The sequence below is a fragment of the Jaculus jaculus genome, chromosome 8 (genome assembly GCF_020740685.1).
Source record: "Jaculus jaculus isolate mJacJac1 chromosome 8, mJacJac1.mat.Y.cur, whole genome shotgun sequence".
NCBI lineage: Eukaryota > Metazoa > Chordata > Mammalia > Rodentia > Dipodidae > Jaculus > Jaculus jaculus.
Genome location: NC_059109.1, coordinates 71758163 through 71771730, shown reverse-complemented (window position 1 = coordinate 71771730; position 13568 = coordinate 71758163). Strand labels below are relative to the sequence as shown.

The 13568-nt window shown below is 49.6% G+C and overlaps 1 protein-coding gene across 6 annotated transcripts; it reads left to right on the top strand.

Annotated features, from left to right (window-relative positions):
* Positions 1-4288: 4288 nt before the first annotated feature.
* Positions 4289-13568, top strand: Ndrg2 (NDRG family member 2). Of its 6 annotated transcripts, none has more exons than XM_045156326.1 (16): positions 4289-4515; positions 6732-6812; positions 7138-7179; positions 7532-7637; positions 7845-7965; positions 8124-8186; positions 9083-9143; positions 9352-9438; positions 9627-9683; positions 9861-9964; positions 10820-10864; positions 11154-11205; positions 11450-11497; positions 11803-11838; positions 11975-12026; positions 12620-13568. In XM_045156326.1, exons 2-16 carry the CDS (start codon positions 6738-6740, stop codon positions 12784-12786), a joined length of 1116 nt encoding a protein of 371 aa, XP_045012261.1. In that variant the 5' UTR covers positions 4289-4515; positions 6732-6737; the 3' UTR covers positions 12787-13568. The 6 variants fall into 6 exon arrangements, with proteins under 6 accessions (XP_045012261.1, XP_045012262.1, XP_045012263.1 ...); XM_004672359.2 differs by lacking the exon at positions 4289-4515 and adding an exon at positions 5063-5134; XM_045156327.1 differs by lacking the exon at positions 7138-7179 and having other exon boundaries at positions 4299-4515.

The following is a 13568-nucleotide window of genomic DNA, read 5'->3' as shown; positions in this document are numbered from 1 at the left end:
CCTTGTATAGGAGGGGCTTTTGGTCCTTTTACTACCTACTGTCCTTCCTCACCTCCAGGTAGCATCAGAAGCAGAGAAAACCTTCCACTGATTTGCCATCTTTGGAGAATTGTCCAGCAAGGGCACTGAAATGAGCAAGAACTTCTCTGAGCTGTGTAAAGACTATGGAATCTTAGCTGGCATGGCAGTGGAGCAAACTGCAACCCTGTTGGCATTTTCACATGATCAAATGCCTCACTTCAGCCCAATCCTACAGGTCCTGGCGAAACTGGGTTAGGAAAACCTAGGGAAGACTCTTAGTCTGCCCAGGCTGGTATAACAAAGTGTCAAAACAACAGATTTATTTCTCACTCTTCTGGAGACTAGGTGTCCCATGAGGGAGGTGCCAGCAGATGTGGTGTCTGATGAGGTCTGCTTTCTCATTCATAGATAATAGGGCAGAGGGGCAAAAGAAAACCCTTGGGCTGATTTATTGATTGTTTTTTCCTGCTGGTGTGCTCAGAGCTCCCATGAGGCAGCTTGAAACAGTGGGATGGGGATACTGGAGGAGATGGTCCCCTTCAGTGGCTCAGCGGGGATGGAAGCTGAAGGCAGGACTATTTATCTGCTGTCTCCTCATCAAGGAAAAATATCTACTGTGAGCAGTTAGACTTGAGTCTAACATTCCCTCCTGTCTGGTCTCCAGGCCCATGGGTAGTAGCTAGCATGTAAAATCCCTCTGGCTTTGACAGTCTGACTTCAGCAGGAATATTAAAGGGTTTCCAGGGTGGGACCCAATAGGGAAAAATCAGGGGTTTTGGAGTGTAACAGGTTTGAGAGGGTAAAAGTAACAGGGGTCAGAGCGAGGGTGAGTCTCAGACTTGAATTTCAGGGACCCTAAAGCTGAACAGGTGGACTGGTCACTTTCCTTCCCATCTAAACCAGTCTCAATTGCTCTAAATGTTTTTTAATCTGGCCACTGCAAATGAATCCCAGACATATGCACCATGTTGTGCATCTGGCTTTATGTGAGTACTGGGAAATCAAACTTGGGTTGGCAGGGTTTGCAAGAAAGCACTTTTAACCACTGAACCATCTCCCTAGCTCCTGTTCTTTAATCTTATAAATCCATTCCTTTCCATTTCTATACTTCCATCCTTATTCAAGTCTTTTTCACTTCATATCTGGACGACTCTCCAGGGTATCTTAACGACCTCTTTTCTAAGTTCCATGCTTCACTTCCTCCTATCTCCCCATCAGAGTAATGTTCACAAAACAGGATTTTCTATCCATTTTTTCTGCTCAAGAACGTGGTATGCCAGCAGGGTGTGGTGGCAACATGCCTGTAGTTACAACACTTGAGGCTGAGGCAGGAAAATCAGTAGCTCAAAGAGAGCCTTAGTTCCATAGCTTGAGCTTAGCCTGGAATACAGAGATCCTGGTTCAAAAAACCAAACCAAGCAGGGCATGGTGGCGCACGCCTTTAATCCCAGCATTTGGGAGGCAGAGGTAGGAGGATTGCTGTGAGTTTGAGGCCACTCTGAGACTACATAGTGAATTCCAAGTCAGCTTGGGTTAGAGTGAGGCCCTATCTTAGAAAACCAAAACAACAACAACAAGAAATAAAACAAAACAAAAAAACCTCACCCAAATCAGCTGGGCATGGTGGCATATGCCATTAATTCCAGCACTCATCATGAATTTGAGAACACCCTGAGTGTAATTCTAGGTCAGACTGGGCTAAAGTGAGACCCTACCTCAAAAAACCAACCCACCCCAAAAAAATCCCCTCAAAAAACAATTAAAACAAAATTCTTGGGCTCAATAATAGCCTATGACTCTTTCTTGCTGTATCTTTTTTTTGTAGCATTCAAGGGCAGCACAACTTGGCCCCAATCTTAGCATCTGTTTCTCACTCACACTGGTCTTAGGTAGGATCCTGCTGACCTAATAGATTTTCCTAATCTTTTGACACTGCAAAATAACATTATTACCTGCACAATTGATGCTATAGAACTGTACAGTTGAGTTACACAACAAAAATCATTTGAGTGTGGAGGGATGGCTTAGCAGTTAAGGTGCTTGCCTACAAAGTGAAAGACCCAGGTTTAATTCTCCAAGACCCATGTAATCCAGATGCACAAGGTGGCACATGTGTCTGGAGTTCATTTGCAGCTGGAGGCCTTGGTGTATCCATTCTTTCCCTCTCTCTCTACCTTTCTCTGTCAAATAATTAAATAAAAATATTTTTAAAAATCACTGAAAAAAGTACCCAATATTTTAAGAAAGTTTACAATCCTGTGTAGAATGTAGCCAGATGCAGTCTGCGGGCAATAGGCGATATACCTAGATAGTTACACAACCAGAAACTACCCGGTAGTGGAAAACCAATAGTCCCTGGACGGGAATGAATCTGGGTGGGGATCGTAGGTGTGCCATCTACTAGCTGGGTGGCTATGGGTGGGCAAATCATTAGGTATTTCTGAACTTCAGTTTCCTCATCTGTATAGTAAGGACAATACACACCTTTAAGGGATTGGATATTTTCTTGCTCATAGTACCTACTCTTCAGTTCTTCAGAGTAGCTTGTATATTTCTTTATTTTGTATTTTAACAATACCACATTTTATTCAGATTTTACAAAGGAGTACGGAAAGGGGAAGGCTGGGAGGTAAGGGGAGATAAAGTGGGGAGAAGAGAAGTACATCATGTGGAGCCCAAAAGCCCATGAGGACGGGGGGGGGGGGGGGGGGGTAGGGGGGCGCTGGAGGGTGTAGCTCAGGAGTCCATGTGACCAGATAGGGATCTGGAGAAAAAAGCATGGAAAAAAAGAGGGAGAAAAGAAAGTTCCAGGAGCTCCTCCCGTATGGGGAGCTGGAGATAAAGAATCCATGCGGAGAGTAAGGGCTAACCAGTGGCCTGTACAAGTGTTTGAAACTTGCTTAGTTGAAGGTATAGTTTGAAGCTGCTTCTGGCCCAGAGGGTAGAGATAGGCTTTGTTGGTTATTTGTAGTAGGCTCTGTCTTAGAGCTTGTCCTAACATGAAGGAACTCTAGGCAGAACCACCCTTGTATCTATCTGCACCAGGCTCAGTGAGACCCCCTAGACCTAGGAAGGAAGCAGATCTCAGTGGAAATTTCCCACCTCCTGCCCTCCCCAAACCCGAGCAGGCCCTTTATCAGGTTCTCCCTGAGTCATCCTGACCCAGAGACGAATTTAGATGCTGGAACCTTCAGGTCTTTCCCTCCCCCACTCCAAGTAAGACTTTTCGACAAAGAAGCCTGAAGGCAAAAATTCTCACTCTAGGTTCTCTTCCCCCCACACCCCGAATTCTACTAGGGCTACTGAACTCTCTCTCCTATGCTATGTATCTGTTGTTATGCTACTAATTCCAGCAGGTTTCTAATGACAAGAAAGTGCTAAACCCGTATCCACAGAGAAGAGGGCTCTGCAGTAGATAGACTGCCCACTTCCAGTGCCAGTTTCTAGGAAAACACTTATGAAGAGAGTGGGAGAAGAGACCAAAGGAGATCGCTGGCACTGTATTTGGGGGATATAAGGAACTCTAGATTTGGGGTTGTTGGAGGCCAGATTTGAGCTTACCCGGGTCTCATACGCTTGGTCCCCTCCTCCCATTTGGCCTCCCTTCTTTCCAATAGACTTGCCAAGTGGGGATGAAAGGGGCATTGATGTTCTTTGGATGGGGGGTGGGTTGTGGGCGATGAGGGTGGTGGTGCTGTGGTTCCCAGGCAGGACGGGGGAGGACAATTTAGGGGTCCTGGGGGCAGTCTGTGCTGGTGTTGCAGTTGGCAGCTCAAGTTCCATTGGTCATTGTTTCTTACTGGCTGGGCGCCCAGCCCCCAAAATGGCAACTCAGGAACCAGGCTGAGGGGGGAAGGGTGGGGATGGACCTGGGACAGGGGGAGGGTTGGCGAGAAGCGGGTTGCGTGGACTAAATTCAAGCTAGCTTTCTTTGCCTAAGACAACTTCAAATTCCCTCAGCCATATCAACTGCTCAATTCCAGCGTACCTTCTTCTAAGGGGCACAAGGAAGGTGCGTCTGGGACGTGTGTCTTGCGTGTTAGTCTAGTATGGCAAACCCACCCAGGGACTAGAGAGTCGCAGCAGTCCCAGACACCATTACTGGGACCTTACGATTCAGCCTGTCTGAGCTGGTCTCGCCTTCCTTTTCAGGGCGGGACTGGGAGGTGTTAGTCTGAAGCCACAGGGTCTCTTGGGTCTCAGCCTGGGACACAACGTCCTCCTCAAGCCCCTACTCCACCCCCGCAGGGTTAACTCCGCCTCCGCGCCTGTTTACCCAGGAGTTAGAGCCCTTGGGGGTCCCCTGCCCCTCCTCTCAGCCCCCCCCCACGGGTTGGGGCCTTGACCCGGGAGTCCCCGTTGGCTACCCTCTTCCCCCCTCCTTCGATCACCCTCTATTTATAGCGGCCCCCAGCATTCCCCGCCCTCCCCCTCCTTGTTGTCCAACTTCTCCCGGAGCAGCAGGAGAGCGGGCGTCGGGACACAGCCGAGGAGGTACCAGGCCCCCGCCCGGGAGTCCATCCCTGCACCCCGACACCCTCCGACCCCACCCGGTGCTGGCACCCCGGCTCCTTTCGGCCGGAAGATCTTGCTCCTAGCAGTGGTCCTTGCCCACATCACCCTTCCTTAACCTAGCTCTGTTTCCGGGATGGCAGAGTTACAATCTTGGAGTGTCGCTACCTTGGGGTGGCATGCACTCGTTTCCCAGTCCCCACCACAGAATCATGGGGGGGGGGCGAAGAAAGGAGCGAGAACTGAGACGCGCCAGAGCCAGGTCCCGGGTGGGGGCGGTGTTCAGGTGGGCGTGGAGCAGCACCCTGGTAGGGTTGAGGGGTCCCCACGCACAGCGCACGCTCTCCGGGTGGGGGTGTTGTGGGGATCCTCAGGACAGTCTGGAAACGTCCTGCACTTTGCTTTCCGCGGCTCTTCGCCAGCTCCCAGGACAGCCCCTCCCCGGGCAGCCCGGGGCGGGGTCAGAGGGCGTGTTGACGGGGGTCTGGGGCGGATCCGTCGGGAGTGGTCGGCCCGGGGGGCGTGCCCGTGGGTCCGGGAGCCGGGGAGGGCCCGAGTCAAAGGCAAGTGAAGGTGGAAGCGACCGGGGCGGCAGCTGCAGGTAGGGGGAGGGGCGGCCGCGGGGCCGGGAAGGCGCCGACCCGGCTGGTGGGCGTGTTGGTCCCGGGCTCCGGGGAAGGGGCCCTCCAGGGGGGCGCTCCGCTGCCGCCCACAAAGGCAGAGGCTCTGCGGGGTGCCGGGCGCACTTGGGATGTGCTTGAGGTTATGCTCAGGGTCGGCTGTGCAGGGGTGCTGGTCCCACGCAGGAGCATTTTAGGGACTCGTAGGGACAGGTTCTGGGTGCTGAACTCGGCCCTTCGTAAGTCCTGCCATCCCTTCCGAGCTGGCGCTGGCGCTCGCAGGCCGACGGCAGGCTGGGAGAGTGTGGGCCCCCCCAGCCTCCACCCCTTCCCCACTGTCCGAAGCTACTCCTAGGCCTGGTGGAGGAGAGAAATGAAGGCACCAAGCTTGTTTTTAAATGGTGGAAGGAAACGTCACGCTTTGCTACCTACATCTCGAGAGCTGTCAAACATCTTGGGGGTCCCCTAGCTCTCCCTTTTAGTTTGCAGGCAGGAAATTGTGTGGTAACGGATTGGACCAAAGTCACAGTGGTTAGAGAGCCGGGGTCAGAATTCAGAGGTTCTGACTGTCATGCGCATTCTTGTACCTCAGCACTCCCTTCCCACCAACCTGCACCCCGGCCTGGACCTGCTTCGCGTTGCCCCATAGGCCCCTCCATTCTGTATTGATTGAAGCTGAGAGAGAGAGTGCTCTCTGGACTCAGTGTAGATATTGGGGAAGGTTAGTGACCCTGGGATTCTGAGTCTTGGCTGAGGCTTTTCTGTCCCCACAAGACCCAGATCAGTTTCCCATGTCATTCACCTTCTTGCTGTGTTTTCTCAGACCCCAGAGTCAGGAATGAGAGCCATAACCCCTAATCTCACTGTATCCAGCCAATAGGGACTCAGTAATTTGACTCCACCCTCAGGCTTTGGGCGACTCCCCCCTACTTCTGCCGAACTGCTCTGCTCCTCTCTGGTCCTCCAAAGTTGAATGTATTTGTCTGCAGTTGAGAAGGTCTTGAGGCTTGGGAGGAAGGAAGACATTGCCTGGGTTGCATAGCCATATCTGTCTGTTGTGCACTTTCTTGCTGTTGGCCATTACCTGGATCATTTTTAGCCCCTGTGAGCTGCTGACATTGGTGCTTTAGTTGAAGGTCATAGTCCATTGTGAACTCCAACTGTACTTGGTACCTTTAGAGGACCTAGTCATGGAGCCACAAGTTCCACCATGTGCCTAACCCGAGTATGGGGTGTCCCCTAAATATAGCCTAAGAAACTGGAGCCACGCTGCTACTCCATTCCGATATTTCTTTCCAACAGATGAAAGGAAATGTCAGGAGGTGTTGGTGTTTAGGGGCAGCAGTGGGGTTGGCAGTCTGAAGAGATGTGGTGTTTTGATTCCTCTTCTGCAGTCCTTCCTCCCACGTGCTCTGGAAATGGGGGAGTAGGTCAGGAAAGTGTGCTGGTCCTGGAGGCTTCAGTTCCTGGAACCCTCTGTACCTTGTATTCCCCTGCACTGAGCATAGGGCAGGTGTTTTAGGAGGTATAAGGCTGAGGGCACAGTTTTCTATTCTCATTGTTTCCTCCCTCTGCCAGGCCACCATGGCAGAGCTGCAGGAGGTGCAGATCACTGAGGAGAAGCCACTGTTGCCAGGACAGATACCTGAGGCAGCCAAGGTTACTGGAGACCATCTAACTTCCCTACCCAAATCCCGTACTCCGAGCATCTCCCTTGCCTTCGGAGTCCCAAGTCCACAGCTGTCATTCTAATGCACACCCTTCCTGTCTCCGTGTCTACCCTTCTTACCTCCCACACCCTACAAGAGGGAGGCCAGACCCTGTCATTTCACTGTACTAACCTTCATCTTCTCCTGTCTTGTTTTGTCAATCTTTTTTTTTGTCTTTGATTTCTGTTGGTCTCTCTTTACCTCCTCCCTGTATCTGTCTCTGCATCGTGACTACTTGTGGTTGTGCGTATCTGTCTGTGTGTGTCTCTCTCCAGGAGGCTGAATTAGCTGCCCGAATCCTCCTGGACCAGGGACAGGTAACTGTGGGGAACAGTCCCAGGGTGGGAGGAGGAGCTCTTCTCTCCCCCAGTATGAAGTGGGCTCCTACCTGGCTCTCCCTTCTTCTCTTGCTTTCCGTCCCCCACTTCTTCCCTATCTGTCCTTCCTTTTTCCTGCGCAGAGCTCCTTAACACTGTCTCGTCTTTCTTTCTTTTCCACCCTCAAACTCATCTTCCACTGTCATAGTTTCCTAAATTCTTGCTGACCTTGTTTTTAATTCATTTTCTTCTTTTTACCTTTATTCCCATTTCTTTAACTTTTTTTTGTAGCTTCTTGTCTCCTTTTCCTCTCAGCATTGCTCTTTCCTGATGGTGACCCATTTTCCTACAGACTCACTCTGTGGAGACACCTTATGGTTCTGTCACTTTTACTGTCTTTGGCACCCCCAAGCCCAAACGCCCAGCGATATTCACCTACCACGATGTGGGACTCAACTGTAAGACCTTCATTTCTCCTATCACTCTTTTCTGGGAAGAGGCTGGGGAGAAGGGTAAAAACTCTGAATGAGGGGAGGGATCGGTGTGGGCAGGCATGGCATGGAGAAGTTCCCATGTAACTGTGGCTTCAAGGCAAGAGGGTGGGCTCTGACATGGGGATGCTTCTCCCTATCTGATTCTGTTGGGGTGATGTGGCTTCTCTTTAGATAAATCTTGCTTCCAGCCACTGTTTCAATTCGGGGATATGCAGGAAATCATTCAGAACTTCGTGCGGGTTCATGTGGATGCCCCTGGCATGGAAGAGGGGGCTCCTGTGTTCCCTTTGGGGTGAGAATTAGCTCCTTATCCCTTCACAGGGCCAATGAAGGGAGGAGGAAAGGGAAAGAAGGCAGTGGTGACTCTGGGAGAGGAGACAGAGGGCGCCTTGAGGCAGGAAGGTGTGAGGGCAATGTATAAAACTTGTTTAACATTTCTTTCTTCCTCAGATATCAGTATCCATCTCTGGACCAGCTTGCAGACATGATTCCTTGCATCCTGCAGTACTTAAAGTGAGAGGCCTTAGGACCCCTCCAAACCAGAGTTCTCTTACCTGTGACCACCATGGTTCCTGCGCTGATTTTGAACTTTGGTCATAAGATTCCCTCTTCTTCCACATTCTCAGCTTGATTGTTGAGAGAAATGGTGGTGGGCTTGGGATGTTGACTAGAATCAGCATGGTAGTCTTGTAGTTGGCCCTACTTCAGGCTGAGTAGGGGCTTTGCTGATTAGGAAGTTGGAGAGGAAGAGCTAGGGATGACCTCATCCCTGAGGAACTAGATAGTCCTGTCTTGTCCTCACATTCTCCTCCATGTGCACATCTGCTGTGCTAGCAGCTGGGTGTGTAAGACAGAGAGCGAGAAGGCAGAGAAAGCCACACAGGTCTCTCCTGGTATGCAGAGACAGGTACCAACCCAGGTTCTGTTTTTGGCTTATCCTTTCCGTGGGCCACCACGGAAACTGGGCCACCATGAGAACTGGCAGCTCTGGTTCACGTCCTTGTCTGTTTCCCCTTTCTTCCAAGTCACCAAAATTTTGTTTTGACATTTTGTTTTAAGTTCCATTCTTCTTGTTCCTCTTGTGGAACCAGCAGTCAGAACAAGTTGAACTAGTTCTTGAAAGTTGAGAAATGGAAAAAATATAGGAAAAGCATCTCGTAGGCTGGTGGATGGGTTTCTTTTCATGACACTAATTCTCTAAGAAGCTGAGGATGGACTTCAGGGATCTACACTGACCACCATGCCAACCTTTAGCTCCTTGGTACCTTCCTTCTTATATTCCCCAAAGGAAGCACCCTTGTGATCCTTTTGTGTCTGTGGCCTCAGGAAGGATGGCTGGGTTTGAAGACACTGGGCTAGGACAGGTTTTTGTTGTCACAGCCCATGAGACATTCATTTCCCCTTGACAGTTTCTCTACAATAATTGGAGTTGGTGTTGGAGCTGGAGCCTACATCCTGTCACGATATGCTGTAAGATGGGGAAACGTCCACATGGGGGAAAGGAGGGGCCTGACTGACAGGAAAGGCAGACATGGCTGTGTGCCTGTAATCCCAGCAACTGGGGAGGAAGCAGAGACAAGGGGAGGCAGACAGGCCATATGAGAGCCTAAGGTGGAGCTAGGGGAGAGGGAACAAGGCGATACCTTGTTTCTAATCCATTCCTTCTGCTGCCTTTTAGCTTACTCATCCGGACACAGTTGAAGGTCTGGTTCTTATCAACATTGATCCTAATGCCAAAGGCTGGATGGATTGGGCAGCCCACAAGGTTTGGAGGCCTCATGTTCTGACCTTTAGGGTGGGGACTCTCCTAGTATGTCACCACCAGTGTAACTAAATCGACTCTGGACTTCAAGGAGGGTATATGGTGGGGCATGAAAATGAAGCTACGTCATTTTGCCTGGGTTTCTCCTCCCCATAATATTCTGCACTTGCTCATCCATCCTGTCATCATAGTTAACAGGCCTCACCTCTTCCATTCCGGAGATGATCCTTGGACATCTTTTCAGCCAGGTACATGGTTGTTGAACACAGGATGGGGGAGAGGGGACCAGCAGGGACTTGAATGCTTTGGAGTGATTTCTGTGATGGAGACAAGATCTGGGAAGTAAAGAAAGCATGCTTCTTTTTATCTGGTAATTGTTGGCTTCTCTTTCCAGCCCTAATTTATCTCTTCCTTCTGTCTTTCAGGAGGAGCTGTCTGGAAATTCTGAATTAATACAGAAGTACAGAAATATTGTTACACATGCACCCAACCTGGAGAACATTGAGCTGTACTGGAATAGCTACAACAAGTGAGTGAGTTGTATATGCATGAGAGCAATGTGGAAGTGGCCTGGGGCCATGAAGGCACAGAAGAGAGAGGGAGGGGGTCTGGGAAGTACGCAGTATGCAGGGCCTTCAGGATTTAGTGTGCAACTATGGCAGCTCTAAGACAGCTCAGCAGGAAGGTTATGAGGTACTGTCCCCTTGCTCTTGAGTACCATCTTTGGATTCCTGGGAGTAAGATAATTCCTTTCTTTCCCTTAGCTGCCCTCTGACCAGGGATCTCGGGCACAAGTGACTATAGGTGTTGAGCTCCTGACCTGCTTCCCACCTTCTATAGTGTAATCTTTTTCTGTAGTAGTAGTTGTGGGGATTGATCCCAGGACCTGAGTAAGTACTCTACCAGTGAGCTACATCCCCAGCCTTAGATGTTCACTTTTGGTCATTGATAGTTGACTATAAAGAAGGCAGGTAGCAGGTTGAGGAGATGGCTCAGTGGGTGATGTGCTTGCTACACAAGCATGAGTGACCTGAGTTTGGATCTCCAGCACCTATGTAAAAATGCTGGGAGTGGAGGCGTGTGCCTGTAACCCCAGCTCTGGGAAGGCAAGATAGAAGGCTTCCTGGGGCGTACTGGCTAGCTAGTCTAGCCAAATTAGTGAGCCAGGGTTCACTGAGGGATCCTATCTCAAAAAATTCGGTGGAGAGCCACACTTGACATCAACATCTGGCCTTATATGCATGTGCACATGCATGCACCCCCCCATATATATATATGCACATTGTACACATATACACATGAAAGAAAAAGAGAAGGAAGGATAGCTTATATCTGGAGACAGCATTGCTTGGCTAAAACAGCTCCTCTTTGAATCCCTCTCTAGCCGCCGAGACCTGAACTTTGAGCGTGGTGGTGAGATCACTCTCAAGTAAGACCTTTGTAGATATGGCTTTGTCCTGTCCCTAGACCATTCCTTGGTGCCTGTATCCCTTAGAGGGAGTCTTTATAGATAATTTACTCCTTATCCCATGCCATGTAAAGAGTTTCATTGCCTTGGATCCTGCCCCCTTTATCTTCTTCTTTTTTTTTTTCAGTCAGTAGGGGGAGGATTGCTGGTTCCTCTTTGGAGCCAGACTTTTTTTTCAGCTGCTCTTCTGGAAAGAGGTGGGTGAGGAGTGTTAGCGCTCACTGCCTTCTCCTCAATGCTGCTCCTCTAGGTGCCCTGTGATGCTGGTGGTAGGAGATCAAGCACCGCATGAAGATGCAGTGGTCAGTAGGGAATTTGGGAGTTGTGAAGCAAGTTTGGGGTCCAGAGATGATAGTCAGAACTATATATTGCCAAGGGGCAAACTCTGGGACAAGGAAGATCAATTTAGGGGCTTTAGGAATTTGATTCCTGCTAAGAAGGAACTGTGTAGGGGCTGACAGGGAAAGGGTCAGAAACCAAAGTCTCTTGGATGGGAGGGGTTACAGAAAGGGTGGTCTCATTCATTCAGCCTCCTACTTACCCCAGGTGGAATGTAACTCAAAACTGGACCCCACACAAACCTCATTCCTTAAGGTCAGTAATCCTCCTCCATGTGCAGCCTGCCTCCTAGCCCCTTGTCCAGAGTGTGTGTGTGTGTGTGTGTGTGTGTGTGTGTGTGTCTGTGTGTGTGTCTGTGTGTAAAAACATCCATCTATCCTCTAAATTCAGCTTCTGAGCTTTCTGGGTCTATCAGGGGAGCTGGTGGAGTAAATGAAGAAAAAATACAGAGGGGATGAAGTGAGGAAGTGGGAAAGAGAACCCCATTCCACCTCTTTGCATGGATAATCTGATGTCCATGTGTGTCCCTTTTTTTTCCTGGGTGGCTCTCTCCTGAGCAGATGGCTGATTCTGGAGGTCAGCCGCAGCTTACTCAGGTGAGTGTGTTGCTGACTGTGGGAAGAATATTAGTGGCTTTGAGCTTTGCCCTTTGTCACTGGTGTGGCCTTGGGCTTCCATGGCTAAGTAACCTTACCTCACTGTCTCTTTCCTCTCCTTGTAATATGCCCACAGCCAGGCAAGCTGACCGAGGCTTTCAAGTATTTCCTGCAAGGCATGGGCTACAGTGAGTATGGGGGCAGAGGTGTTGTGAGGATAATGATGGGCACTGTGGGGGCGTAACCATTTCAGGTTAACTCCCAGATTCACTACTATCTGCCTACTCAAGCTCATTGACTCTCTGGCCCTAGTTATAACTCTGACCTCCACATAGGCACCCACTCTGAGTTACCAGCCTCCCTTCCCTACTCCTCTGTGATTGTTTGTTATTTAAAAAATTTAAATATATATATATGTATATATGTATGTTTTTCAAGGTAGGGTCTCACTCTAGCCCAGGCTGATCTGGAATTTACTATGTAGTCTTAGGGTGGCCTCAAACTCAGGGCAATCCTCCTACCTCTGCCTCCCAAGTGCTGGGATTAAAGGCTTGTGCCACTGCAACTGGCCTTAATTTTTTTTTTAATTATTATTTATTTGTGGTCAGCAAGAAAAAGACAGACTGAGAATGGGAATGCCTCTGTAAAAGAATTCCAGTTGCCACTCTTTGTATCTGGCTTTATGTGGGTACTGTGGATTTTAACCCAAGCAGTTAGGCTTTGCAAGCAATGGCCTTTAACTGCTGAGCCATCTCTCTTTGCTTATTATTCTGTCTCACAGTGGCTTCATCCTGCATGACTCGCCTGTCCCGGTCTCGTACAGCCTCTCTGACCAGTGCAGCATCCATTGATGGCAATCGGTCCCGTTCTCGAACCCTGTCCCAGAGCAGCGAATCTGGGACTATTCCTTCAGGGCCTCCAGGGCATACCATGGAGGTCTCCTGTTGAACAACTCTTATTATTCTGGTGTGAGACCCAGTCCTCACTTCCCACAGCACTAACCTGGGAGGTGCATTAGTGAGTTGGGTCAGAGTAAGTAATGAAAATGGGCATACCATGCAGGGAGATGACCTTGATATTTGATTGCTACCTTAACCTTGACCTTTAACCTGTGATTTTTCCCCAGTTCCTGGGAGAGATGTCCTAATATCTCTTAGAGAACCAGGCCCCTACATTATTCCCTCTCCCATTTTGGTTTCAAGAAGGCATATGTCCTCTCTCCCTGGACCAAGTGTCCATAGATGAAGGACAAGAGGTTGTTGTAGTTGCCATGAGACCTCCATCAGTCTCACTATTTATCTCATATTTGCACGGGCCAGGGATTTGGGGCTGGGGTTCCATTCACCAAAGATGATAAGGCTTTTTGTTGACTCTTCAGGTCTCTGAAGGAATAACAAGTGAATGTGTGGGTCAGCGGTCCTTCAGATGTGATAGATACATGCAGCATGTAAAACGGAAGTTGGAATGGGAGATGGTGGGTAGTGAATGAGAGTAGTGGGAGGATTGGAGCTAGGGTAATAGAGAGGGGCCTGGGCCATTTGGCTGCATTAACTTTGGTAGCTGTCAGTGTGCATCTAGAATGGAATGGGGGAAGGAGCCAAGCTTGGCACAAGGGTGGGAAGGGCTACCTAGGGCTCTGACCATATTGTTAAGTGTGGAAGGTGGTCTCCTGTCTCCCACATCTTCTGCTGTGATAATAAACTATAGAGGAATTTGAGCACCATTATTAA